Source organism: Mchenga conophoros, linkage group LG1 (assembly GCF_057382185.1).
Source record: "Mchenga conophoros isolate Kocher_MC1m ecotype Shallow Benthic linkage group LG1, M_conophoros_male_GT1.1, whole genome shotgun sequence".
Taxonomy (NCBI): domain Eukaryota; kingdom Metazoa; phylum Chordata; class Actinopteri; order Cichliformes; family Cichlidae; genus Mchenga; species Mchenga conophoros.
The window spans coordinates 25,659,293-25,684,859 of record NC_140526.1 but is presented as its reverse complement, the minus strand read 5'-3'; the positions used below and the strand labels follow the sequence as shown (position 1 = coordinate 25,684,859).

General features: G+C 39.4%; 2 protein-coding genes across 3 annotated transcripts; one reads left to right on the top strand and one right to left on the bottom strand.

Annotated features, from left to right (window-relative positions):
• Positions 1 to 2,031: 2,031 nt before the first annotated feature.
• On the top strand, positions 2,032 to 17,280 carry nkpd1 (NTPase, KAP family P-loop domain containing 1). Its single transcript, XM_085272008.1, has 6 exons — positions 2,032 to 2,129; positions 4,061 to 4,124; positions 5,048 to 5,164; positions 6,598 to 6,926; positions 8,330 to 9,787; positions 10,743 to 17,280. The coding sequence occupies exons 2-6, from the start codon at positions 4,106 to 4,108 to the stop codon at positions 11,028 to 11,030; spliced, it is 2,211 nt and encodes a 736-aa protein (XP_085128134.1). The 5' UTR covers positions 2,032 to 2,129; positions 4,061 to 4,105; the 3' UTR covers positions 11,031 to 17,280.
• On the bottom strand, positions 16,441 to 24,109 carry LOC146583462 (LIM and senescent cell antigen-like-containing domain protein 1). 2 transcript variants are annotated; one of them, XM_085272030.1, is made up of 11 exons: positions 23,929 to 24,109; positions 22,694 to 22,850; positions 22,475 to 22,541; positions 20,872 to 20,992; positions 20,540 to 20,689; positions 20,236 to 20,386; positions 18,717 to 18,809; positions 18,487 to 18,535; positions 18,274 to 18,349; positions 17,900 to 18,075; positions 16,441 to 17,553 (listed from the first exon to the last, which is right to left on the bottom strand). In XM_085272030.1, exons 1-10 carry the CDS (start codon positions 23,955 to 23,957, stop codon positions 17,937 to 17,939), a joined length of 1,032 nt encoding a protein of 343 aa, XP_085128156.1. In that variant the 5' UTR covers positions 23,958 to 24,109; the 3' UTR covers positions 16,441 to 17,553; positions 17,900 to 17,936. The 2 variants fall into 2 exon arrangements, with proteins under 2 accessions (XP_085128156.1, XP_085128147.1); XM_085272021.1 differs by lacking the exon at positions 17,900 to 18,075 and having other exon boundaries at positions 16,445 to 17,553.
• Positions 24,110 to 25,567: the final 1,458 nt, after the last annotated feature.

The window sequence follows — 25,567 nt, the reverse complement described above, 5'->3', positions numbered from 1 at the left end:
TATAGACATAGATATGATTGTTTATATAATGATAATTATATTTTATGTAAAAAGGATGGGGAGAGGAAGGAAGGGAAGGGGAAAAAGAGGGGAGGGGAAGGGAAGGGGGGAAAAAAGAAAAAAAAACTATGTCAATGTAAATGAGATATATATTTTGTTGCCTGATTTGAATAAAGAAAGGAGAGAGAAAAAAAGTATGAAAGTATATGCTAAAAAATGTGGTACACACTGAATGAGTAAGATTATGATCCAGTAATATATTTTTTCAGAAAAAGACCATTTGGCTTAAGGAGTACTTTGCTGTAGTTACCTTTAGTGAAGTTGGGCTACTTAACCAGGATTATGACTTTTACTTCAGGAAAGGGTCTAAATATTTATGTCGCCACTTTACTTTACTGTATTTCTTTCGGATTCAAAATTTGAATTTCCTCCGTGCACACCGCCCTGCTCCACTTAAAAACTCTTGGAGACAGCCTTCCTCTTACAGTCCAAAGAACTGCATGTTAGGTTAATTCGTGATTCTGAATTGCCCATAGGTGTAGGCTGCGAGAGTGTGTAGCTGTCTTTCTATCTGTGATCTTGACCTTTCTGGGGGTGTATACCCCACCTCTCACCCTACGATGGCTGGGAGAGGAGTTCACAGTTTTGGAATGAGAGTGTGTTGGAGCCCGCTGAGATCCTAATGGGTATCGCTCTTTAAAGAGCTTCTGCAAAGATGACTTTTTCCAACCCTGGCAGCAGCCTGTGGAGATGAAAAATAAAGCCCAAAGCTTAAGTGCAAAAAAACTGCAATTCTTCTAATAACCACTTGGGATTGGCTCCCAATGTGAGTCAGTTCACATACACTCTTTATAGCAGAAATAAACATGTTTATTGCTGATACAAAAAGAGGTTTTGATCTCGCCTTCAAAACAACTCCACAGGTGGTAATTTGTGTGTGTGTGTTTTCCTTTTTATATTTTATTTATTTATTTATTTCAAAACTCATTATATATATATATATATATATATATATATATATATATATATATATATATATATATATATATATATATATATATATATATATATATATATATATATATACATTATATTTTAAAGTCTGTCCATTGCCCAAGTGCCCATTAATCTTCATATAATGAGCAACAGAAGGTAAAATTGACTTTTCTGATCTCCTTCTCCGCTCCAATGAATAACAGGCCTATAGACTTGCAAACTTCTATAGCCATTTGTATGTTACTGAAGATAAAGAGAGTTAAAGATAAATCTTTTCATTCCAATCTTCTGTCTTTTTATATGCTTTAAATGCAATATCAGAAATGAATTCTGAAAGCAGCCACCTTGACATGACTTTCTGCCCAGTTCTTTTGCTGTAGTTTGTTGAAGGACTTGTAGCACAAGGTATACTGCGACACCAGATGGTATGAAGAGGCCAATGCAAAAAATTAAAATAAAATAAAGAAATAAAAAATAAAGAAATATGCCAAGGGAAATTAAGCTTCTAGCTTGTTTTTCAAAGCTTGACTAACCAGTTATGTCACAACAAATCCTACTCCAGGCAAAAAGCTTTGGTGTTGCTGCTTTGGCATCGCAACTGCTTTGCATGTCAGTTCAGGCTGGGCAGAGCAATCCAGTCATTCTCAACCTGAGGGACTCTATACCAAGAAATTCAGCTCATGAATCATGCACACCCAAGGCTCCAGCATAAAATCACTCATTTTTTCCATTTTTTTCCACGAGACGAAAAAGTTGGACAGTTAATGCCAGGAGCAATTGCAAAAATAGGGATATTTTCTACCTTGTAATGCTTTCAGGAACTACCCACTTCACTCACATTCTGTGAATAGATAGGAGATTGGGAGCATGAGTTAGGTGCAAAGTAAAGAAGAATGGAAGAAATGCACACCTTAATTTCTCAGAAATAATTTCATCTTGCTTGTGACCTCATTTCCTGGAAACTGCCTAGCCTACAGAGACGGCCTCTCATTACCAGGTTCTTTTTTTCTAATCTTATTAGGGTTGTAAAGTTTTACAGCACAGAGGTCTTAGTGACATACAGTTCACCACAACTAAGCTGTTGCTGGCAGTCTTATTCTGTTTTACTCCAGACCACTTAAAACAAAGAACAGGTAAGCTTGTTTGTTTAGTACCACACTTGTAGCCAAGAATAATATACCATTCATTCTTTTATGGAAGCTTCAGACATAATTTTAGAAGTTTTAGGGCTGCAGTTTACATACTCTGATCGTACAATGAAAGTTAAACATTACTTCAACGCAAAACAAAGTCAGTACTGCCATTCTGTTTTCCACAGTCGATCTGATTCTGTTAGACGTGTGCAGACAAGAGCACAAGCTGAAAATATGTTGTTGGCAGGGAAAGCAACAACATAATAGCAATGCTAAATAATGACTCAGGTAAGCTGCTAACATTCCTGTGGACTAAAAGACAATGGCCTGAGGTCTCGTGTAAGTGCGTTACATTAGTGTCATTATCCTTTAAATGCCTTTCGACCAACACTTAGAAAAGAAGAAAAGATTCACTGAATTGCTGTATTGCAGCTCAGATCCTTTCATTGAATTAAATTGAATTGTGTGACTGATATTTGCATTGAGAGCAGTTGAACCAAACTGGCCAGGAAGTGCAGGTGCATCTTATAAGATTATATGTAGTAAATATAAGATTATGTGGTATCAAAGGGAACTGTGAGTTTATTTTTATTAGTTTATATTTATGGTTGGGCGGGGTCAATTTTCAGAAACTTTTAGTGAATAGTGTTGCAGATGTTCTTCAACAAGAACCCTCGAGGAAAGACGTGGAGGACGGAGACCGTTTCAACTTCAAGTCCTTCTCATAAATTATCAAAGAGAAAAGCAACGCAAGGATTTTCTATCAGTGTCTTAATAATGATTTATAACTAATCTGTGCAGTCATAGCAAATAAATGCTTTTGAAGATCTGAAGAGGATCTGAAGTGAAGCAATGACGATGTGATTCAAGCGCACACTTCCTGCTTTAATTCCAGAAAATTAACTTTTTTGACCCCTCAGCTGTAAAAAACTGATGGGGTATTGATGTCGTCCTGCCATGGAACTGGACGGGCGGGCAGGTGGAGGGCGGCATGGATACCCAAGTTTGTGAATATGATAACTCGAGAAGGAGGCAACGTAGGATTTTGAAATTGATACCATAGGTGCATCTATAGTATAAATCAGACGTCAAGTGTTCTGAAAATCTTGCAAACAAAATCGAGGATGATGTCACCTTGGATTTTTAAATTGATATCGTACATCCATGTAATAGGATGCTGAGGGGGAATCCTGACAGCCATCAGAATTTTTTTTAAACTGCAGCCATTTTAATGAGCTCAGTAGGCAACGCCATTTTACTGCATTTGGAGATGACTCAAACACATGGTGTAATTCAAGTGGTCTGAGAGGGAACTAGACTAGTGCACTTTTTCTTGGCTCTGTTTCCAGCCTTTGTAAAGTAAACACTGGCTAATTTTTAACCTGAAAGAAGGACGTGCCCATGGCGCCGGTTTGGCTCAGTGGGTGAGCAGGCGACCATATGCTGTATGGCCGCAAAGCAGTAGGCCAGGGTTTGACTCCAACCTGCAGACCTTTGCTGTATGTCTTTCACTCTCTCTCCGCTTCTATCTACACTCTCTCTATCCAATAAGGGCTTAAAGTCCCAAAAATAACATCTTAAAAAAAGAAGGAGGACACGCCCGTGCTCATAGTGAAGGATGGGCAGGGGTCTATTTTGGGGCATTTCGTTGTCATGCAGTTTTTGATTGGTTAATTGTTTTTCTGTTTGATTTGTTTCTAATTTTTTTTTCTCCCACATTTCTTGAAGCTGAATTTTCACACTTTACATCGCATTTTGTTCACTTGTATTGAGGCACAATGACAAAACATGAGCTGTTTTCCAATATATTTAAGGACCTGACCATACATCTCTCCAAAAAGATGCCACAGTGGATAAGGGCCACATTGTTCATGGGGCAGCAGAAAGAAACCCCGCTGCACTGAGATCTCTGCTGTTTCTTTTCTTCACAGGCTGAACGAATAGTCTGTGAAAGCTGGTCTCACCAAACAATCATCATGAAGAACACAACAGAAGGTGATTTATTCTTTAATAATAACATATTTGAAGCTCCACCCCCTCAGCAGGGGTTCATTTTCAGTTTCACTTTACAAATGAGACATCCTCTTCGTGCATTTTTATTAATGCAGTGATTTACCACGGGCTAAGTGCCTCCATCCTCAGTTCTTTCCCTCTGCCCAGCTCATATAAAGGCCCTCTGGGCTTTTTTTTTTTTTAATGGGATATTTAATTTATTTTTTCCATTTATTTTTGTTGTTGTCGATGGTGTTGTTTTGTATTTGTGTTTGGTTTAATGTGCATACATGGCATTGAATCTGTTTGATATGAACAACTGTTTCAGTGTTTCTGCACTTTGCCTTATAGGTAATTCTCTCCATTGTAATTGCAAATAGTTTATTATTAATTTAATTACATTGCATTGGGAGCTCACAGTTTTACTGGCTAATAATGTCATCATTATTGTTTTCACCTAGACCACAGACTCCTAAGTAGTCCCTTTTCCTATCCGTAGCTTATCTTGGCATCTTTTCTTGACCAACAATCCATTCTTGTGTTTTACTAAGTTAGTAATTAAATATATTTTCTATTAGAGAAAGGTACAGTTACTTTATGTGCATGCCTTCATCCAGTCAAATTAACTTGAAATGGTTGGTTTGTTCCTAGATTTGTCATATTAAAAATTACAGTGGTTGATAGCAGCCTGTCCACTGCTGCTCAATTTTTCCTTCCCATTTTCTGAAATTCACTTCCGACTGGAGAACTTGTTTCCCCGGTTTCAGTTTGACTTTGCACTGATGTTCTGCAGTATGTCAAACAGTTTAGCAGCTTTGGATTACTTGGTAGGAATTGTGGGGACTCTCTGAATAAGACTTTACGTTTAAAATGCATGAGGATGTAAAATAAGAAAACCATGATGCTCTTTCTTTTTAATTTTTTAGATGACATATATGCATACGCACTGTCCAAGACACTTACAAAAGTCTCATCACCTTTAACTGTGGGACTCTACGCTTCATGTGAGAATCGAATCAACATGATCCTCAAACAAATGCAAGGTAGGTTTGTCTGGCCCAGCCTACCAGGCGCTAACGACAGGATGCTTATTTTGAAGACAAACACGACTAAATTCTCCGTGTTTTGCATGTAAATACAGTTTTGAATCTGTTTCTTTATCGCAGTGCCAACAGATGGCTGTGAACATGATTGCAGTGTGTAGAACTATAGCATGGTGACTATAAAAACTGCAGCTTTCGCAATAACGCTGTGGTGTATAACAATATAACATTTGCTAAACGTGCTGTTTTGTTTTTGTAATGAGTCAAAAAATAGAGCTCTTGCTTCCTCATATATGAACTGACTATAGGCAATCTTTTTCTCACTTTACAGACTGACTGAGCTTTTTTACCACACTTAAGCTGTTGTTGTAAAAGAGATAACATGACATCAAACATTCCACAAATGAGGACATAATCCTGTTGAGTATAGTTTGTATATGCAGGCATTTCAACATGTAAACAAATAACACGAGCAGACTTAATGAAGCAGGTTTATTAGAGTAGCATTTTTTAAAACGTAGGTGTTTTATGGATTTGATACTAACATAAAATACTCGTAGAATAATGAAGCTTCAAAATGTTGCAGACAGATGATATACAGTGTTATTCATTAACTCTGTATATGATGGATTATTGTGTATATTATATTTTCTTGTAATAACCAGTAGACCAGTAGACATGTATTTTGTGGAGTAGGCATTCGACAGTGTCCCTCGGAGTGTCCTGTGAGAGGTGCTTCCGGAGTATGGGGTGTCTGGCCCATTGCTACAGGCCATTTGATCTATATACAACCATTGGAAGAGCTTGGTCCGCATAGCCAGCAATAAGTCGGACTCGTTCCCAGCGGGTGGTGGATTCTGCCAGGGCTGCCCTTTGTCACAGATTCTGTTCGTAATTTTTATGGACAGAATTTTTAGGCATAGCCAAGTGGTGGGAGGCTTTCACTTGGGTGGTCTCAGAATTTCCTCTCTGCTTTTTGCAGATGATGTGGTTCTGTTGGCTTCATCAGGTGATGGCCTCCAGATCGCTCTGGAATGGTTTGCAGCCGAGTGTGAACCTAATAGGACTTGTCCTTGTCAAATTAAAACAATGCTGAACCTTGAGCACCACTTATTAAAAGATTTAAGTGACTGTATATATACAGAGCCTGTATGCATACTTGTGTGGATCAGAGAAAATCTTAAATAAATTCAAACTTGTGCACCCAGTTTTTGTTTTTAAAATCATTAAAGATGAATGCTGTGCTTGTTCCACCCTGGAAAAATAACAGTTCAGAGAAACTATCAAAAGCCTTAAATTACCATGACATTCAACTCTGTGACCACAACTCTGTGCCAAATAACCATATTTCTGCCTTTATTAATATTATTCTTAAATGTAACTCAACCATCAGATACCTGTGTCAGTATTCTATTTGTTTTGTGTATTTTCAGTGTACATGAATTCAGAGGCTTCAAGGATTGAGCAGGAATATGCAAAAGGATCCAGGCCTCGTTCGGTTAAGCCTTCATTTATCGGCTTTTTTGCACTTATTGGACGACTGCTCTTCTACAGGCCAATCTGGACAAAGGAGAACCAGCAGGAACGAAACGTCAGATTCATTTATGTGCATTTCAGTGCTTGGCATTTTGCCGGTAGTGACCTGCTTTGGGCCGGTATAGCTATACGGCTGATTGAGGCCATGCAAATGAACTTTGGAAAATTACAACTTTTACTCTACCGTGTAGCTCAACATGATGAAGAAGAGGAAGTCAAGAACAAGGTTTGTCTCAATAGAGCTACATTTTTGTCTAATTGTTGAGAGCGGCAGATTATTTGCAAAATGCTAACATCAACCTGCTAACATGGTCCTACTGACAATTTGATCCGATACAGATACCAATATTTGGTGATTTAAAAATCTGATATTCCTATATATTGGCCAATATTTTTTTTCATTCAGAAACACAAAATATAGATTTCGCTAATATAATAACATAATGTGTAGCTATTTTTTTACATACACTCCACCCGACTCTGCTCATACTATCTGCTTAGTACAATGTTTCCCAACCACTGTATGTGCCACAACAAATGATCAGGTGTGCCTTTATCTGGTTCCACCTGATTAGTACTCTAAGTGTACTCCGTGAGTAACGGGCAGAGCAATTACATTCTCTTCTACTAGAGGGCAGTACAACTTCCTGCTCTAATTAAATGGGTTGTCAACTGCCAGTAAAACAGAAGAAGACGAAGATGAAATTACATAATAGTCATGCTGTGAGTGAGACAATGCAGTGTGCAATAGCAATAGATAAGTATTTGAAAAGAGAAAATAGACAATCTGACCTGGGTCCAGGAGAAAATTCTGACCCAAATTAAGGCCCTAGCATGAGTGGTGGTCAGTAGAAAGCAAAAATGGTATACGGCAGAAAAACCAAGCCAATTCGTGCCGTGTGATTTTTCTAATGTGAAATATGTGGCGTGGCTCCAAAAGGTTGGGAAACACTGGCTTAGTGTATCTGTGGCATTCCAAAATGTGTTGTCAAGTTCCAGAGTGCCCTCTACTGGGCAAACTATGCAATGTCAACACTCACAACATTAGTGGAGGGTGCTTTGCGCATCCTTTTTACTTTTTTTAATTTTGCTTTTTCAACCATTATAAATCTCGATAATGACAAACGTGCCAATAAAATCCGCTTGACAATAATTCTAGAGGTTTATAACAACAATCTTTTTTATTCTGATGTTATAAAGATCATGTTCAACATAGTCATATCTTAGTTAAGCCTGTAACTATAAACCAGACTTTTCTATGCTGTCTGTTTTTAACACTGGTAGAAAGAATTCCCAAGAAAAAATGTTAACCAGAAGGTGTGTTGGTTTTTGAGACCAGGTAACTAGTTCTGTAAACTGTCGAGTCTCATGAAAGTAATCACAAAAAATGTTTTGACCTGATCCATAGAGGCATTTAAATATCTTTACCAAATTCCATCAATCTAGCCAGTAGTTCTGGAGATATTACCCAGAACCAAAATGAGAAATAAGACCTCATGGTACAGAAAATGTAAGAACATGAACCTCATTTGGCAACTCTGAATCCATGTTTAAAAGCATGATAATAATGTATGTATATATGTATGTTTTTCTCTATTTTGCTTTGTTTTTGTTTTAAAAAAAACTCAGATTGTGGAGGATGGTCCTAACCACTGGAGTTCCAAGAAGATTTGCTGCTGCCCACTGTGGCTTTTTCTCCTTTCCCTTCTGGTGGTACCACTTATCATCCTGATTATCCTGTTAACGGTTGGCTTTCCCAAATTTGGACTGAAACCAGATGAGGAGGTGGATGACAGCAATGGCCAGGTGGGTGTGCTGGAAGGCCTGGCAATTGCCACATTAGGGGTCCCTGCAGTGAGCATACTGAAGTTTATCATTCTGATGGGGAAGAACTTCATCTTCAGCCAGACACTGAACATCAAGAGAGGGATGGACAATGAGCGGCTCAGTGGTCAGTTGGGCTTCATGAACGAAGTCAGGATGGAAATGTGGTGTTTGTCCCGCTTCATCCAGTTTATGGAAGTGTTCGAGAGGAGAAGGATCCGAATCGTGCTGAATATCACTAATCTGGACCGCTGCTCTCCTAAGAAAATTGTTGCAGTCCTGGATGCTATGAACATTTTGCTTTCAGATGAAGAGAGCCCATTTATTTCCATTCTTGCTGTAAATCCGGAAGTCCTTGTAGAGAAAGTGAACTTTGCAGATGGATGCTTGAGCAAAGAGGACAAAGCATATGCATTGCTGAACAGCATAGTGACTCTGCCCTTCACAGTCCCACCACTGTCCAATGATTCAAAGCGCAGTTTACTTTACAGACTTAGTAGCAAGTCAAAAATTCAAGAGGATTCTCCCACGGTTGAAGTCAAACACAGAGGAATTCCTTATTCCTACGATTCCTCCAATTCGTCTCTAGAGAAGGTTACATCTGAAGCAAAGGAGATGTACCCTCTGATCAATACAAAAGCAGCAATGCTGGATATAAAAGATGAACTAGATAACTTAATCAGAAGCATCCTAAGCAGCAATGACAGGAATCTAAGCAAGTACATGCTAGATGATGTCATGTCAATGAGAAGAGTGATCAACTCTATTCGAGTAACTGTGATAATCATGAAAGCCTTAAACCTAGAGCTTCCTCAACCAGAATACATTGCAGCATGGGTGATCCTAGCCAATCACTGGCCCTGCCGACTCAGCTGGATCCTCCAGTGTGTGGAAGATGCTCAACAAAGGGCAGATATTGATGGTGAGGCTGGGCCCAGCGATTATGATTCAAAGACCTTATGGCAAGTCTTCAGTGTGTCCCAAGCAGAGCTGTATGTAATGAGTGGACAGATTGAGGACTTCCTGGAGCAGGATGGAGATGCTGAGCTGTTCGAAAATCTTCTCAAAGTAGATTTCCAGTTCAAGGTAAAAGACTTGAAGACATTTGAAGCAGCAACAGTGAACCTAGATCATTCAATTAAGAATGAGCTGGCTCACATCAGAGGGACATCCAGGCTGAAAGATTCTGGTTGGATGAGGAACCTAGCTCCACTGCCAATCACAAAGATCATTAATATGAACACCGAGGATGTATGTAAAGAGGTAAGAAATTCCTTAAAAGCTATGTTCTGTAAGATTTCAGTCTTGGCTGACCTCTCGTGACATCTTGAGCAGCTGATTTTCAGTAATGCATAAGAAAACACACCTGTTCAGACAACTGGTTCAATGCTTTATCATCTCAGGGCATCACATAAAGTCATTCTATTAGATTATCTGCATCCTAGCATCCATCTGTGATGGGTTTAGAGTGACAGACCCATCTTTCCGTGCCAAAGGACATCTTGTGCAAATCCATGAGATGCCAGCAACTTCCCCAAAATGGCAGTATTAGATGGTCTGGGACTGGGACGGTGTTCTGGTTCCTATATAGTCCAGTCAAACTTGTGGTTTGATAATAATGAAGAATCAGTCAATAAATACCCCTTTTCTTTTTTTTTAATCAGGTCATATATAACCTCAGTTTTTCACATGGTGCGACACTGGGCTAGGGTAAAAGGAGTTTTACCTGAAAGATTAGAGTTGTGTTGCCTGCCTGCAGCTCTTCCCCTAATAGCTCACTTTATTGTACCATTACTCAGATGCTGTATAAAAAAAAGCAGCACAGTAAATAAACATTTTGCAGAAGCGTTTCTAATGAAGGCTTGCTTTTACCACTTTGTGATAAATACACTGAAAATCCTGACTGCAGCACGCAGTATTTTCATTAGAAAGAACTTTATAAGGCACAGATATGATGTAGAGAGAATGAACAGCAATGACACTGGTGTGATTAAATTACCAACTGTAATGAGTATTTAATTGCATGCACCATTTACTATCCTTCCTGCTTAGGTTGACTGTAAACATTTAACATTGCTATATAGAGGGAAATGCTAAAACGTAGGCTAATTACGCTGAAGGGCTTTTGCTGAAAACAAGCAGTGTGGTGTTATAAATCAATTAAATTATTTCAGGAAGGATAATATTGCTCAGTTTCACATTTTCTTTTTTTTCCTAGCTGGAGAGGATGCGATACCCCAGTAAGTACATCGACATTGTGAAAAGCAATGACCTCAATGGGTCAGCGCTGGTCTTCGGCGATGTGGAAGACCTTAAAGACCTCCTACAAATGACTTTTGGTGAATGGGCAACATTCAGACTGCACTTCTTGGGGTTTCCATCACATCTGCGACCACAGTACAAAAACATGGCAACAATACCTTCTCACTCTAAAAACCAGTTATCGAAATTCCACCCTCAGGTTTCTCATCATTATCTGTCTAATCCCAATCTGGTTAACATGTAACATGGAGTCAATCTGTCTCCAGGAATTTTTTTGTGCACATATAATTCTAACATGTTTATACTGCTGAATTAATTAAAAAGCCAGAAAGGGCTTTCAAATCTATATGCTATGTGAAGCTAGCTAGCAGGTAATTAGCAGGTTATAGCATAAAGGCTAAACACTTGTTTGTCACAGAACTAATAAAACCCGCAAATGACTTTTTCATATTCCCAATTTTGCATAGATCAAACAAGCAGTATGCCTCATGTTTATTAGTTACTTTGAGAGCCTTACATTTTTTTTTTAGCAGAGCTAGCTGTTTTCCCTTAGTTGCTCCTGGTCTGTTTCCTGTGCCAGCTTAATCACGTTTCTGGCTCCAGCGCCTTATTCTTTGCACCCAGACATGGGTTTGCTATAGATTCTGGCCAGAAAGAAGATAAGTGTTTCCCCAAATGACAAACAAGCCCTTTATGTCCCCATTATCTTATCTGATTGCTTCTGATTTTATTGATGAACTCTGCTTTGTTTAGAGGTTAGATTATTTACTACAGTTTGTCAGGAAATCATCTGTAAACCAGTTAACTGTCCCCCACAGACCTCTTCTTGAGCAGGCTATTTGTGGCTTTTCCATTACAGTAAGCTGAACAGTACCACTGTGTTTAACATCTCAATCTGAGTTAATGGCCGTGTCACTCAACGCTGTGACTTCTAAACTCCTCTTCAGTTCTCTGCGAGATCTCATTTGCTCTCTCCTCAAACATGTTCGACCTGTTCTCCACAGTGCTCTCGTGGGATTTTAACTCTTCACGCCCTGTACTTTCACCTGCTGCTCGGTGCCGGGCTGAGCCATTAATCTTTAATCACAATGAATTGCCTTCCATTCGGTTGTGCTTTATTTGTAATGAGTAGTCTATCTGAGCTGGATAGTTTGAGTGTATCACTTTATCCTAAACTTTTTGTTAAATACATACAGTTCATTAGGTTTAGGACGAAGTAGCTTATGGAAACCAACCGCTGACTTGTAGCTCAGACACAATAGATTAAAAACAGCAACAAGGAAAAGTCATTGGTTTGGGTCATTGGGCTCTTTCTTTTCTTTTTTTGCTTTTGATGACCAATAGCAAGTAGCTGCTGCAACCAGAGGCTCAGTGTTGCAACATGCTCAACCTGTGGAGGACTGCATTTGTCCACAAGGCGATTGCACAAGTCACCTGATGGGAAGCAACCTGTCTCCAATCAATGACTGACTCAGATTGAATGCAATCACTCTCAAACAGACTGGTTGAAGTTTACAAATAATTGTTATATAAATGCAGAGAGATTGCCAACACATTCATCATCAGCTGATAAGCACAAGTCATCTGCATTGGATCTTTTTGCAATAAGGGATTTAACTCAGCTACTTGCCAACTGGTTGTATTCTAGTTATGGCCCTGTATAAAAAAATAGGTTGTCATTTTGCAGTTAAATTGCTGTCTATGAGCAACTACGTCACTGTTTGTGGATGAAATTATATTTCTATTTACAAGGATCTGGTTGGACTCTGAATAGAAGAAGTGAATGTGCCTTTCTGTGTATGCAGATGGCAACAGAACTGCAATTTTCTCCCATTTATCACAGATTGTATGCATGTATTTGCCAACTTGACAGCAATCAGTCACAAACTGATGCAGACTGAGAGTAAACTGACTTGATGCACCAAAGTCACTCTGAGGACAGCGACTGACTGCAAGTGGTCAAAGCAATGATTTCAAAGACAAGATCGGAAAGTCATTGCACACCATCACAATAATCCCAGTCGTGCTAAAGTGTGACTGTAGCATTACAACAATCATACAACAGTCAGGTGTGAATATATCATCCTAGCTTGTTTACACCTTATAAAATTTTAAGTAATGTATGAGTTAACATTCATGAAAGACTTCATTTCAGTCTAAAGCAGCCACACTGCGGTTATTCAGGCATGCCTTATTCCATAATAAGGACCACATTTGTTAAATAGTAATTGAGCAGTCTGTTAAACATGAACTCTTTTTAGTAAATTCCTTGTCAGACCTTACCTAGAAATTAAACTATTTAATTTAGTGTAACCGAAATGAATAATTACACTCGTAATGTCAATTTGAGGAAGATGACTTGAGCAAAGCTAACTGTAGTGTTGCCTAGATACCATTTCAATGTCATCTGCTCCAGTGTCAGGTGGCAAATGTAAAAGTAACATAATGAAAGCTGTGAAGAGATTTTACTAATCATTATAATGTATTTATATACTAGGGGTGCAACGATATTCGTATCGATATTGAACCGTTCGATACAGTGCTTTCGGTTCGGTACGCATATGTATCGAACAATACAACATTTGTAATTTATTTTATCAATTTTCCTTCTGACGATGCTGTCTGTGTTGAGCGCTCAGTGAATCTGTGTTCGACTACTCCGCCTAGGCTGCACTGTGGAGCGCAGATCCACTGAGCGCTCCACACAGACAGCATAGTCAGGAGGAAGAGTGCAGGGCAAGCTAGCGAGACAGAAGTTAAGCTCTCAGCAACATGGACCTCCCCCACTCTCATTCAGATCTGGCGTTTGGAATTATTTTGGTTTTCATGTGACGTATGACCCTGAAGGTAAGCGAGTCATGGACTAAAGTAAAACAGTATGTTGGATGTGCCATGCAATGCTCAATTACATTGGTGTGAACTAGTGTGTTAGCGCAGTTAGCTCGTTAACGTGTTGGCCGTCTAGCCCCATGCATGGGGCGATCGGCGGTAGCTCGTTAACGGAGATTTGCCGTGTTGTGGCGTTAAGGTCATTTCAACGAGATTAACCTGAAAGCACTAGTGGGAACACAACGAATATGACTGCACATTTACGCCGACATCATCCTAGTGCAAAGACAAAAACAACAAGCATGCTACTAACTTTAGCCGAGTCATTTAGACAGCTGTTAGCACATGATTCTCCTTATGCTGCTGAGAATATAGCCCAGAAGAAGCGGATAGTATAGCTTTTATTTTGGAAAGAGCCATTTCTCTGTAATAAACTCTCTTTTCCAAAGATGAGTGATTCCTCAATCAGATACAGGGCTTGCAATATCGCTAGCCCGACGTCCCGGAGCTAGCGATTTTTTCAGTCGGGCTACCAAAATCTATCTCTTCCCTGCCCGTCAGGCTATTGTAGGAAAAATATATGTCAATGCTTTTGCATTCTTTCAGAAATGTAGCTGGGTAATTATGTCATTGGCATCGGTGAGCCACTGTCAATATGTGACATATTGAAGTCGCGTTTGAATTTGCGCTTGTTTTTTTGCTTTCACTTTGCAATCGTGCAAACTGTGTATAGAGAGCGACAGCACTGATCTGTGAGTGATGATAATTTGTGCACCAATTCCTCTGACATCGTCTTATTAATCGTTAGCTTACTATGCAAACATGACAAGTGAAATCTCCTGCAGCAAGCTTAAACATATGAGAGGTTGATCGCGCAGAGAATCGCTGAGCTTATGTGAGTGCGTGTGTAAAAGCAGCAGGAGAAGTTATGACAAATCAGACTATAAGGCAAAAAGAAAGTGCAGCTTTATGGTTTCATGGACAAAATAATTTCTGTGGCTGCAATATGACGAGCTAAATAACCAGGGCTGCACATAAGTGGTCCGCAGGTGCGCATTCGCTGTCAAAATAAAAAACACGCACAAGGGTTAGGGTTAAATTTAAAAACTGTACTTTTGAGTTAAAATATATATTTATAATTTTAATAAATGACAAATTAAAAAGGCATGAACATTTTTTTTGTATCGAAAAAATATCGAACCGTGACACCAAAGTATCGAACCGAACCGAACCGTGAATTTTGTGTATCGTTGCACCCCTATTATATACCTTATTGTAATGTAAGTTAAACCTTTACATATTTGTATTGTTACTGTCTTGTTGGATTGCCCTTTTTATTGTGTATTATAACATTTATTCTATACATGGAAATCTGTGAATGTTGAAAATGATCTGTTTAAAGTGCCTATGCCACAAGTTTTAGAAACTTGTGCTATTTTATAAACTGAATATCAGAAATGTTAAGAGAGGACTCATTTGAACTTCTTTTCTTTTTTTTCTTACCAAAGGATGAATCCTATTGCTGTTGGTGAACCCCATCAACTCTGGCACCGCCAGAGGGTTTTTGCTTTGACATCTAAAATTATATTCCATGTCCCACAGGAACTGCCACCAGACTTCAGAGTATTTCTAGTCCCAGGGCAATGTATTCAAATGATTTTAGTAATTCTATTGCTTTTCATTCATTGTCACATTCAGGTTCACTTTGGTGGTGTAAGAAACATCTCAAATGTTATTGGATCATTTGAAGGTTTGTGATATTAACGTCAACATCAGGATGAACACTCACGGAGGTCTCGCGGTGAATTTTACATGTATTGCGATCATTACAAGAACATTTCATTATTTAATTATTTAATAACTTTATCAGTGACAAAATATTTGTGAATGGGAGTAACATTGGTTTTCATCCCATTTTCATTGTAACTTGTGATTTACTCATATACTCAGCTCATCTACTAATCAAAGTTTGATGCTGTTTTGCGCTTGTTAGTTTATTTATGTCACATCCTGTCCGGGAGCTTTGCAATTTGAATTGCGAACTGAATGCATGGTGGTGCCAAACACATTTAGACAGTTGGATTTTAATTTTACACCGTCTGAAAAAACATGAACATGTTTGGCGTACATACACTCACCTGTCCATATTGACATGATAGCATAACGCAGTGGATGCAGATTTTTTTGGCTGCACATCCATGATGTTAATCTCCTGTTTCACATCCTAAACCTGCTCTACTGATGAGATCTGGTGACTGTAGAGTACATATAACATTTTCATTTTCAAGACACCAGTCTGATGTGATTTGAGCTTTGCGACAGGGTGTGTCGTCCTGCTGGAAGCAGCCATCAGATGGGCGCACTGTGGTCATAAAGGGACCGACATGGCTAGCAACAGTATTCAGGTAGACAGTGGCATTTAAGGGCTGTGAAGTTGGTACTGAGGGGCCCAAAGTGTGCAAACAGAATATTACACAACAGGACACCACCACCAGCAGACTGCAACTTTGATACGAGCATTTTGATCCATGCTTTCTTTTCTTTCATTTTTTTTTCCACTTCTAACCCTACCCAGACCAATCTGGCACCAACAACCATGCCATGTTCAGTGTCACATAAATCACCTTTCTTCCCCATTCTGATGATCGGTTTGAAAACCAGCAGGTCCTCTGATCATGTCTACATGCCTAAATGCTTTGACTTGTTATCATATGATTGGCCCATTAGATTTGTGTTAATTATCAGCTAAACCAGTGTGCCTAAAAAGTGGACAGTGAGTGTTTTTGAAATAAAAGTCACGATAATGTATTCAGAAATACTTTATTGATCATTCATCCTGATGGTAAACACTGAATATATGCTGCCATAAACTGTAAACTTTTTTTTTTCCCCCCCAAAGTATTTCATCATTCGAACAAATGCAGTTTGTTGTGTGGCACTTAATTTTTCAAAAAAGATTTGCTGTTGCCAGCAAAATGCTGACACGGCAAAATATTTTAAACAAAGCAGGTTAAATATTCAGCTGAAGGGTCATTTCATTGGAAATCCATTGAAGAGTTTTTCACAGGAAGACGCAAAATGTTAATTTGTCTATAGAAAAAAATATATCTGATGAACATTTACCGTACGAACAACCTTACACAGCCACACACAATGAAGGCATAGAGAGCATGCTGACAACACTTTAAAAGACAAGGCTCGGATTCTGTAGTAGCAGCACCCTCTGCTGTTCCCATTTCTCCCAAAGGCCCAGTTTTAGTCATGTAATAATTCTCTGAATAGCCTGTCGGGCTGGTACAGAGGTGGTGCCAGAGACTATGCAGCTGTTTGTCCCAATGCAGTTTCATTAACACATAATGATGAAAATTGCTACTAGCTCCCAAAAATAACAGCTCATTTAAGATTTTGTTTTCCCCCCAAAAAGAGGCACTGTTACAATACTCTGAGGAACACAATGGTCCCCTTCTAATGACTCACACTCGTTAAAACAAATATAGGAAAGCATAGCACCACATTATAGTCATATTACATGTTCAAATATTAAAGGCACAAGTGTAAAGATCAAATTTTGTTCCTTGTATTTTTCTACCTTACAAGAAAATGATCACTTTGGCTAATTTAGGAATGTATTTAAAAAAAAAAAAAAAAAAGGAAAAAGCTAAAAAGCACATTAATGAAGCACATTTATGTAACGACCACAATGGTTTAAGTTTCTAATATTTATGTACCGATTAAATGCCAGGCTCTTGTTGTTAAGCAGTAGTTCCCCTGGATATTTTACCACCACATACATCACAGACAAAAACATCCAGGTTGTTTGGCCTGAAGCAGCTCATTTGGACTCTGCCAGCTTCTTGAGCCTTTTCTTGAGCTCCAGAGGAAACTTCTCATAGCACTTTTTACAAACAGGCTTCATGTCAAACTCAACAAACTTGTTCCTGCAAAGAGAAAGGATTAAAAATAAATAAATATATAAAATCACTGCTGACCAGATACAACAAAACATCTGAACCTTGCTTTTTTCCCCCCCTTTTAAAAACCCATCGGCTGTAGTGAAAATAAGCAGCAGTTAATACAGAATAAGTACTGCAGTCCTACTAAAGCATCAGCTGAACCAAACTCATGCGTAAACATGTACGCTTTAGAGGTTTTGCTCAAACACCACTCACACAAAATAACTGGCTTTGCAAAATAAATAAGAAATAATAACATGCCACACTGTCGGGGGGGGGGGGACAACGAGCACAGCACAAATAAAAGTAGTAAGTAAGCGATTGCACCAACCAATCGATGGAGTGGCGAGTTGTAAAGAATAAGATTTCTACTGACAGACAGCAGACTTTTTCTTGCGCTCTTTGGCATCGCGCTCACGTCGGGCCAGGCGGCGTTTCAGCTCCTCGGGCATGCGGTCATAGCAGTGCTTGCACACTGGCCTCAGGTCAATTTCAACAAACTTATCTCTGAGTTACCACAGACGCAGCAAGTGAAGCATGTAAGAGAAGAAATTGGAAGAGAAGGAAAAGAGCCAAAAGAGGGAAGAGTTGTCGGAGGAGAAGTGAATAATACGCGCGGACAAGTGTTAGGACTCGATGCAGAGGTGTTGGAGAAAACTGAGGACGGCGACAATCAGCTGGCTGTAAATGAGCACTTCAACTTACTTGAGAGTGAGTTTGGTGTTGCAGGTGGAGCATGAGAAACAGCTGACACACCAGGCCTTGTTGAGAGCGGACACAACTGGAGGGATAAAGATGTAAAATATAATAAAAAATGTGGACAAATCTTAAACATGGAGCTCCTCTATCTTCAAGCAGCACTTCTTAAAAAATAAAAAACACTGCACTGATTACAAGCTTTATCACCCTGATACTCACCATCGCCTTCAATCACACGGTTGCAGTGATAACACACATCACCGAAGAGCTTGATAACAGAGAAACAAGGAGATTAGGCGTTTATCCAGCAAACACAAATTCTTTTATGTGCTGCTGGAGTAAGAGGTTAGCGCTGCTGTTTGGGGGGGTTTTCTTGGTTTTTTTAGACTTCACTGTCGTGTTCTCCAAAGCCAAGATTGTACTTGCAGAGCTGTGTTTTTCTTTCTTACCTGGTTATAATGAGTCTCACAGTATGCCAGCCCTTTTCTCTCATAATGGCGATGACCGAGGAAAGGCTTTTCACACTTGGCACACACAAAATGCTGCAAAAAAGAGCAAATACTGCTGAGGGTTAAGGAGACCTCTTAAAAAATAAAAAAACCCAGAAAGCATGCCAACTTCTCTAACGGTCAGAAACATGAATATTACATGAGCAGAGTATGTTTACTACCATATACAGAGACCACAGAAGAAATGGTTACTGGAAGAGCGCTACCGCTATTTTACGCCGTTTGTTTTTAAGATGCGGTTATCTCTCACTGTTGTGGAGAAACTGCCGGTGGTGTGCACGGAGTGTTTTTAAAATTCTTCTACTTTCCTGGCACTTGCCAGCTAAACTCCTGAAGTGGGTAGAATCTAAATTAATTTTGGCTAATTACCATCTTTAGCATTAAATTGAGTGCTATACGCCGTTGATAGCTTTTTGAACAGTACAAAGCTCAGCAGTCTCCATACAGATAAACACACAATTCGATCTGCCGCGCTCTGCCTCCGGAGAAATAAGCTTTTTAAAAGCGCTCACATCTCCCAAATTAGCTCACTTACAGCATTTTGGTTCCAAATTGGATATTTAATTAACTTAATTTTCTTATGCATAAGTAAGAGTAACTAAATATGAGAGTCATTATAGATTTTTATTATGCTTTTGAGGAAAGACTGTTTTGCACATAAACTTAACAGCTACAGCATTAAAAACACCTCGAAAAAATCTTTGAATGACTCTGGTCATGGACGCCTGACCTCTGGATCGGGCTTCTCCCTTACGCTTGACTAGACTGGGATCTGAGGAGTTTGGATAATAGGGGAAGACTTTATTCGTTCCTGATCCGTTTGTGATGTATGGCACAGGATACCATCGTGCTGGACAGAATGCAGCTGTTCAGCAATGCTGTTGTGTTGGAAAATCTTGCCAGAAGCAAAGGTTTTCCAACAATGCTTGTAATGAGATGATTGATGTTATTCACTACAGCTGTCAGTGGTTTTAATGCAGTGGCTGAGCAGTGTATTGCGAGCAAAGAGAAGGCGGCCAGCATGACGTCAGACACTATTATGAACTTATCATTAGTCTTTGAGACATTCCTGTATTCTGACTTGTGATGTTAATTTTATAGAAGCACTTGTGACACTCACATAAGTTCTGCCTGAATTACTTTAATATGATTTTTTTCATATAATAAGCAGTTAGGAAGATGGATGGATGGATGAATGGTTTTGTCATTACTTTGTGTTTAATGGCCTCTTTTGTAAAGCTCCTACTCTGCAAGGAGGGAAAAAAAAATCATCTATCACCATTTCTTTTAAATAAATATCAAATCAGGCTCACATCAACACGATTCCTGCAGCAAACTCCTAAAATCTTTGGCTTTTCTTTGAAGGAGCAAGCTGCTTAATCAAAGCCATGTTACCCCTGATTTCTTTTGCATGACTGTAACTTTGTGTACATAAACAGGCCTGTTCTCGTTCACGAACCTCCACATGCCACTGCTTGCCCATGGCATTGACAACACGCCCCTCGATAGGTCTCCTGCAGGCACCGCAGATGGGTACACCCATCTTATCGTGGCAGGGCAAACAGTAGAGCTCTCCTTTCAGCTCCCTAGCATCTGCTGTCAGCTCCCTCCTGTGCAAAGGGAAACAATGAAATGCATGATGAGCTGCCGAACACAGGCTGAACACACTAATGAAGACGGTCTTTCTATGAACCTTGAATGTATTCTGAAGCGTGTGGGCGGTTTTCTGCACTAAAACCCTGGTGTGGAGTGAGAAGACTGACCCGCAGTTGGTGCAGTTGAAGTGGTCCGGGTGATAGGGGTCGTTCTGAAAGATCAGTGGCTGCTCCTCGATGATGGCATGGCACTTCTGGCAGATGTACTTGCCCAGGCCTCTGGCTTTTTCGCGGTTATGGCACGGTCGGCACAGGTGCCTGAGGTAAATGGGGAAGGGATGTGAAGAGAGATCGCTGCAGCTTCAATAACTGTTTTGACACCCTCCATCATAGCTGTTTTGTTAGGATGCAAAAGCAATCGAGTCAGCAGCTTGACGTGTGTAACCACCTGTTTTACAGGCTGTCACTGTCTTATGACTGTAATCAGATGGGACGCTTACCTGCCAGCATTCTTGACAAAGCCCACATCTGCAAGCACAGCCTGGCAAATGTCACAGCAGAAGCAGTCGGGGTGCCAACTATAGTTCATGGCCTTGATGACACGACCAATGATGAACTCTCCTGAGGGAAACCATATGTGAGAGATCAGCCTGAATCAATCCTAAGATTGACTTTCAATATTTGTTGGGCCTAGATGTTATTTTACATGATGTTGTTTTTGGTTGGTGTACAGGAACACAATTATACAGTTTTGCAACAACACACTACAATATTTTCTATATTGTTCTCTTAGTGACACTTAAAATAAGACTACTGTTAAATGCCTTTTAATTTTCTGCATAATTAAATTAACAAAGACTGTGTTTCCCTTGACATGGATGAGAAGCACTTGAGTTAAGCTTATGGGATAGATCCAAGATGCACTAAAAGGCATCTTGGATGACCTAAATACAAGCGGGAAGCTCTAAATAAAAGTATAAATAGCCCTAAAGCCCAATGTGGACACACTGGGATCTGATCTAAACAAGGACCAATACAGAAAGTGAGGCAGAGTAAACAGTGGACGCTTTAGGAGACGCTACACATCATGTGAAAGGTCTGTTGCATGAAATCTGAGCAGAAAATTATCCACAGGGGTCGTTATGTGCCAAAAAAAAAAAAAAAAAAAAAAAAGTGCAGCATGAGCACATCAGTGACAGCAATAAATGAATGAATGCTTAATTAACCACACAGACAGTTTATTTGAGAAAAGCTAAACAACAGTATGGTTTCCACCAGTGCACTGCGAGCCTAAGAAACACGTCAAGACACGGGGGATTTTATTTATTCCCCACTTCCAACATGAAGATGAATATGTATATACTCCTGCAGGAGGGCACGGTTCACATAGAGATGAATGATTTAGCCTGAATTGATTAATACACTTCTGTGCAAGGATATCAGTTGAAAAGACAGAACAGTTTTCTTATAGTTTTTTTTTTTCTTTTGTGTGACAACAGATAATGCGGACTGCATTCCAGTAACACCCTTAAGCGAACTTAACAGCTGAAGCTATTCTCACATACCCTGGAGGGATGGCTCAACATAGGCCTGGCAAGGCAACAGGCTTGTAACACACTGGTGGAAACCCTACAACTATCAGGAAATAAAAATGAGCCATGCAAATGTTATAACGCAATAACGTTTGAGCTTCAGGAGTCCAGCTGACATTAATCCGCTTGTTTGCATTAACTACGGTGGGCTGAATCATTCATTCCTATGTGTGAAAAAGGTTAACAGTTATATGGTGCTCTCCGGCTGGTTGAGCCTATGTTACTTCCCCATGGTCCCTCGCTCTTCTCCCATCAGCAGTAAATGAAGTAGCAGTTTGTGCCACACAGTATTAGTGTTAGCCACCAAGCCAGAAACAATGAATTAAAATCCCCACAGAGTACCAAAAAGCCAAAACAAACCACTCCTACTGTTGTTGCACTGAGTGCAAATGTTTTTTTTTGTTTGTTTGTTTGTTTGATTGATTGATTGACTTTCACCATGATTTAGTCCAGTTGTCACCACAGAACACAAGTCTAATAAAATACCAACTTGAAGCCATGTAACACTCACCACACTGGTGACAACAGGGAGCAAAGAGCATCTGGAAGTCATGTTCACAATATTTCCTCCCTTCAAACTGTAGACAAATAATAATTTAAAGAAAAAAAAAGTCGTTATATAAAGAAAAGAAAAGGGGACAAATATTTCCACACATGTTTATGAGCTATACACACTGAGCTTTGTACTGATGTAGTGTAAAATGAGCAGTGACTACTAGAGGATGTCTACCTCGTAGAACAGCCCCTCTGGAAACTGCTGGAAACACTGGGCACACACGAAGCACTGCTCATGGTAAAGCTCCCCATTACTGTTGACAATCTTCTCAGTCGGAGCGAAGCCGCTCTTGCATCGCTCGCAGGCTGCACTGGCCAGGGCATTAGCAATGCTGTTGCATGAAACAATAACACATACATTAGGTCTGCAACATCCTCTGACATGCAGGGCTGACAAATGACTGCAGTGCAAGTTTAGACTAGTGTTTATCATTTCTCACATAACTCCTATATCATCTCCTGAACTTCCTTCATGCAGCTGTCACCATGGAGAATGGAAATAATATTTGAACCCACTAACACTATTACTCACTGCAAAGTCATCACCTAATTTGGTAACAGCACAGAACAGTCAGGGGTTTCTCTGGCTGCAACTTCCCAAACACACAACCACTCTACATAGATATGTATATATAATTACTGATACATGTGACAACTAAATTATCTCACAATTTCTAACATTATCCTTTACAGTACTATTTACATGTAAATAACTAAAACGAGTCACTTATCTACGCACTATATCTGCTGCCATATCAATCAAAGACATGTCTAGATATATATGGTTGTTTGTATACCCTCCTGTTGTTTATACATTTCTATTTTATAGTTGTTGTTTGTTTGTTTTACTGTTTTAGGAAAAAGCTATTTTTAGCCTTTTGGTCAATAGTTCTACAATTTCAAATAAATAAGCTTAACAATTTTCCTAATTATTACAGTATTACAACTTTCTGACATTAATCCAGGGCACATGAGATACATTTATTTATTTTGTAAATACCAATAAAGCGCTGTGAATGATTGAATGATAAAAAAATTATGTGAGTTTTGAAAAAGGAGCTATACAAATAGCGAATACAACTAACTTAGCATGCTAGCCGTTGGCACCGTGTAGCATAGAAAAAACTAAGCTAAGTATGTGTAATGAAATCCGCAAACTCCGCAGAGTAATCTCTACACTTTGTTTGCCTTGTACCAAAATGTGGGGTGTGGTGATAATTATACTTGTGTTGCGATAATTATACTGTTTTGAAAAGCGTCCTATCTACTATAGAGAAGCGATGAGCTAACTTCTCCCCAGAGGTTGGCTACGCTGGCAAGCTGTTAGTGTTAGCCTGCTGGCTTCCAAAGCTAACGGGCTATTTAACCTCTACGCGAGTTTATGTTTACGCTACACACACAAAAACGTACCTGCCAGGCATTCCAGCCACACCCAACATCCTTGAGAGTAGAGCACCTTGAAAGAAAACTGTTATAAAGCTAACGTGCTCGATCGTTTCCCCAAGTAAAGCAACTTCAGAGAGCTCTGCTGCCCCTCCCAGCTGAGGGGGACTATCCGGCGGCAGTGACTCCGTCCTCCCACGGTGGGAGTGACCGGAGAGCAGCATCCGCCTAACCTCGACTGAGTTTATAGAGACACGACGTATTAAGTTACTGCAGAGCTCCGTGCATGCTTCTCATATATGGGTACATAAAACCATATTTAGAAAATAAATGTTCATTTAGGATTAAAAATACAGAGGGTGTTGTTAAATTACTTTCGTGAAGTGTGTGGTTTAATAATTAATACAAGAAACGAATTTAGTAAAATGTCTGTGAAGGTTCAGCAACTTAAAGAAGTCCAGACGCTTTTCTTTGCAAGCTCCTTTGACAATTTAGTAAAATGAATTTCACTTGCAAAATGAATTCACAAAAGAACAGGACACTGAAGCTACAGTTCGCATGGGCTCATCAAAAGATTCTATAGCAGATTCCCTGGTCTGATTTATCTCAGTTTCTGCTGCAAAATTCAGTTGGTAGGGTCAAAATTGTGTAAAAAAGAAAAAAAGCATAGATCCATCGCACTTTGGATCAATGGTTCTGGCTTATTTTGGTGTTGGTGTCGAGGATATTTTCCTGGTGTACTTTAAACTCTTTAGTTGGATTATTGCTGGCCATGCCCATCAATTCATGACCACAGTGTACACATGAGTTCATTCATTGTCATTGTCACAGCTGCCAAAATCGCAATTCCAATTTAGAATTAAGATTGTATTTTTGTTTTCTCCCATTCGTTATAGGTTATCTTTAATATTACTTTACAATATGAAGTGTTTGAGGCAACTGGCAGGGGCGCCACCAGGGGGGCACCCCCAAAATTTGCCGCCCCAGTAGTGTGCCCCAATGTTTTTAGTGGCCCTCATATGGCCATCCCTATGAAAAAATGCTGGAGGCGCCAGGGGCACCTGATATTGTGAACTGGCACTATTTAAATAGATAAAAACACCAATTACATGGGTAAAGTTTATAATTATACATGTGTTAATGCTCAGAAATGTACTTAAGCACATATTTGCACATGAAGTGAGTAATTTAAAGAACTTTAAAGAAAGTTTAATCTTCCCAAACTGTGGATCTTGAACCAATAATCTGACTTCATCGGCTCTTAGTCCACAACTCAGGAGCTCAGAGCATTTCCTGTTTAAGAAATATCACTTATTGTCCTTTTAAATCCTGAGACCTAAAAATTTAATTAGCTGTGGCTGAAACACGAGACAGCACCGCAGGTTACGTCTTTTATCTGATTTCACTTAATGGAACTCTTACTAGATTGTGTCCTCTCTTGCTCGTGTCTATTTTTATGTCTTCATGTTTACTGCTGTTTATAAAGCTGCTTGAAAAGCACTTGGCTTGGAGGTAATTGCTGCATAAATAAAGTTTTGCTCGCTTGGTAATACACTTTATTCCTTTTTTCTCCAGTTTCCTCGCAGGGATGTTTGAAGTGTAATTTAACCTTTTTCAGCATCTTGCATAGCAAAATGAAAACGAGGTGACTCGCAGCATAAGCATT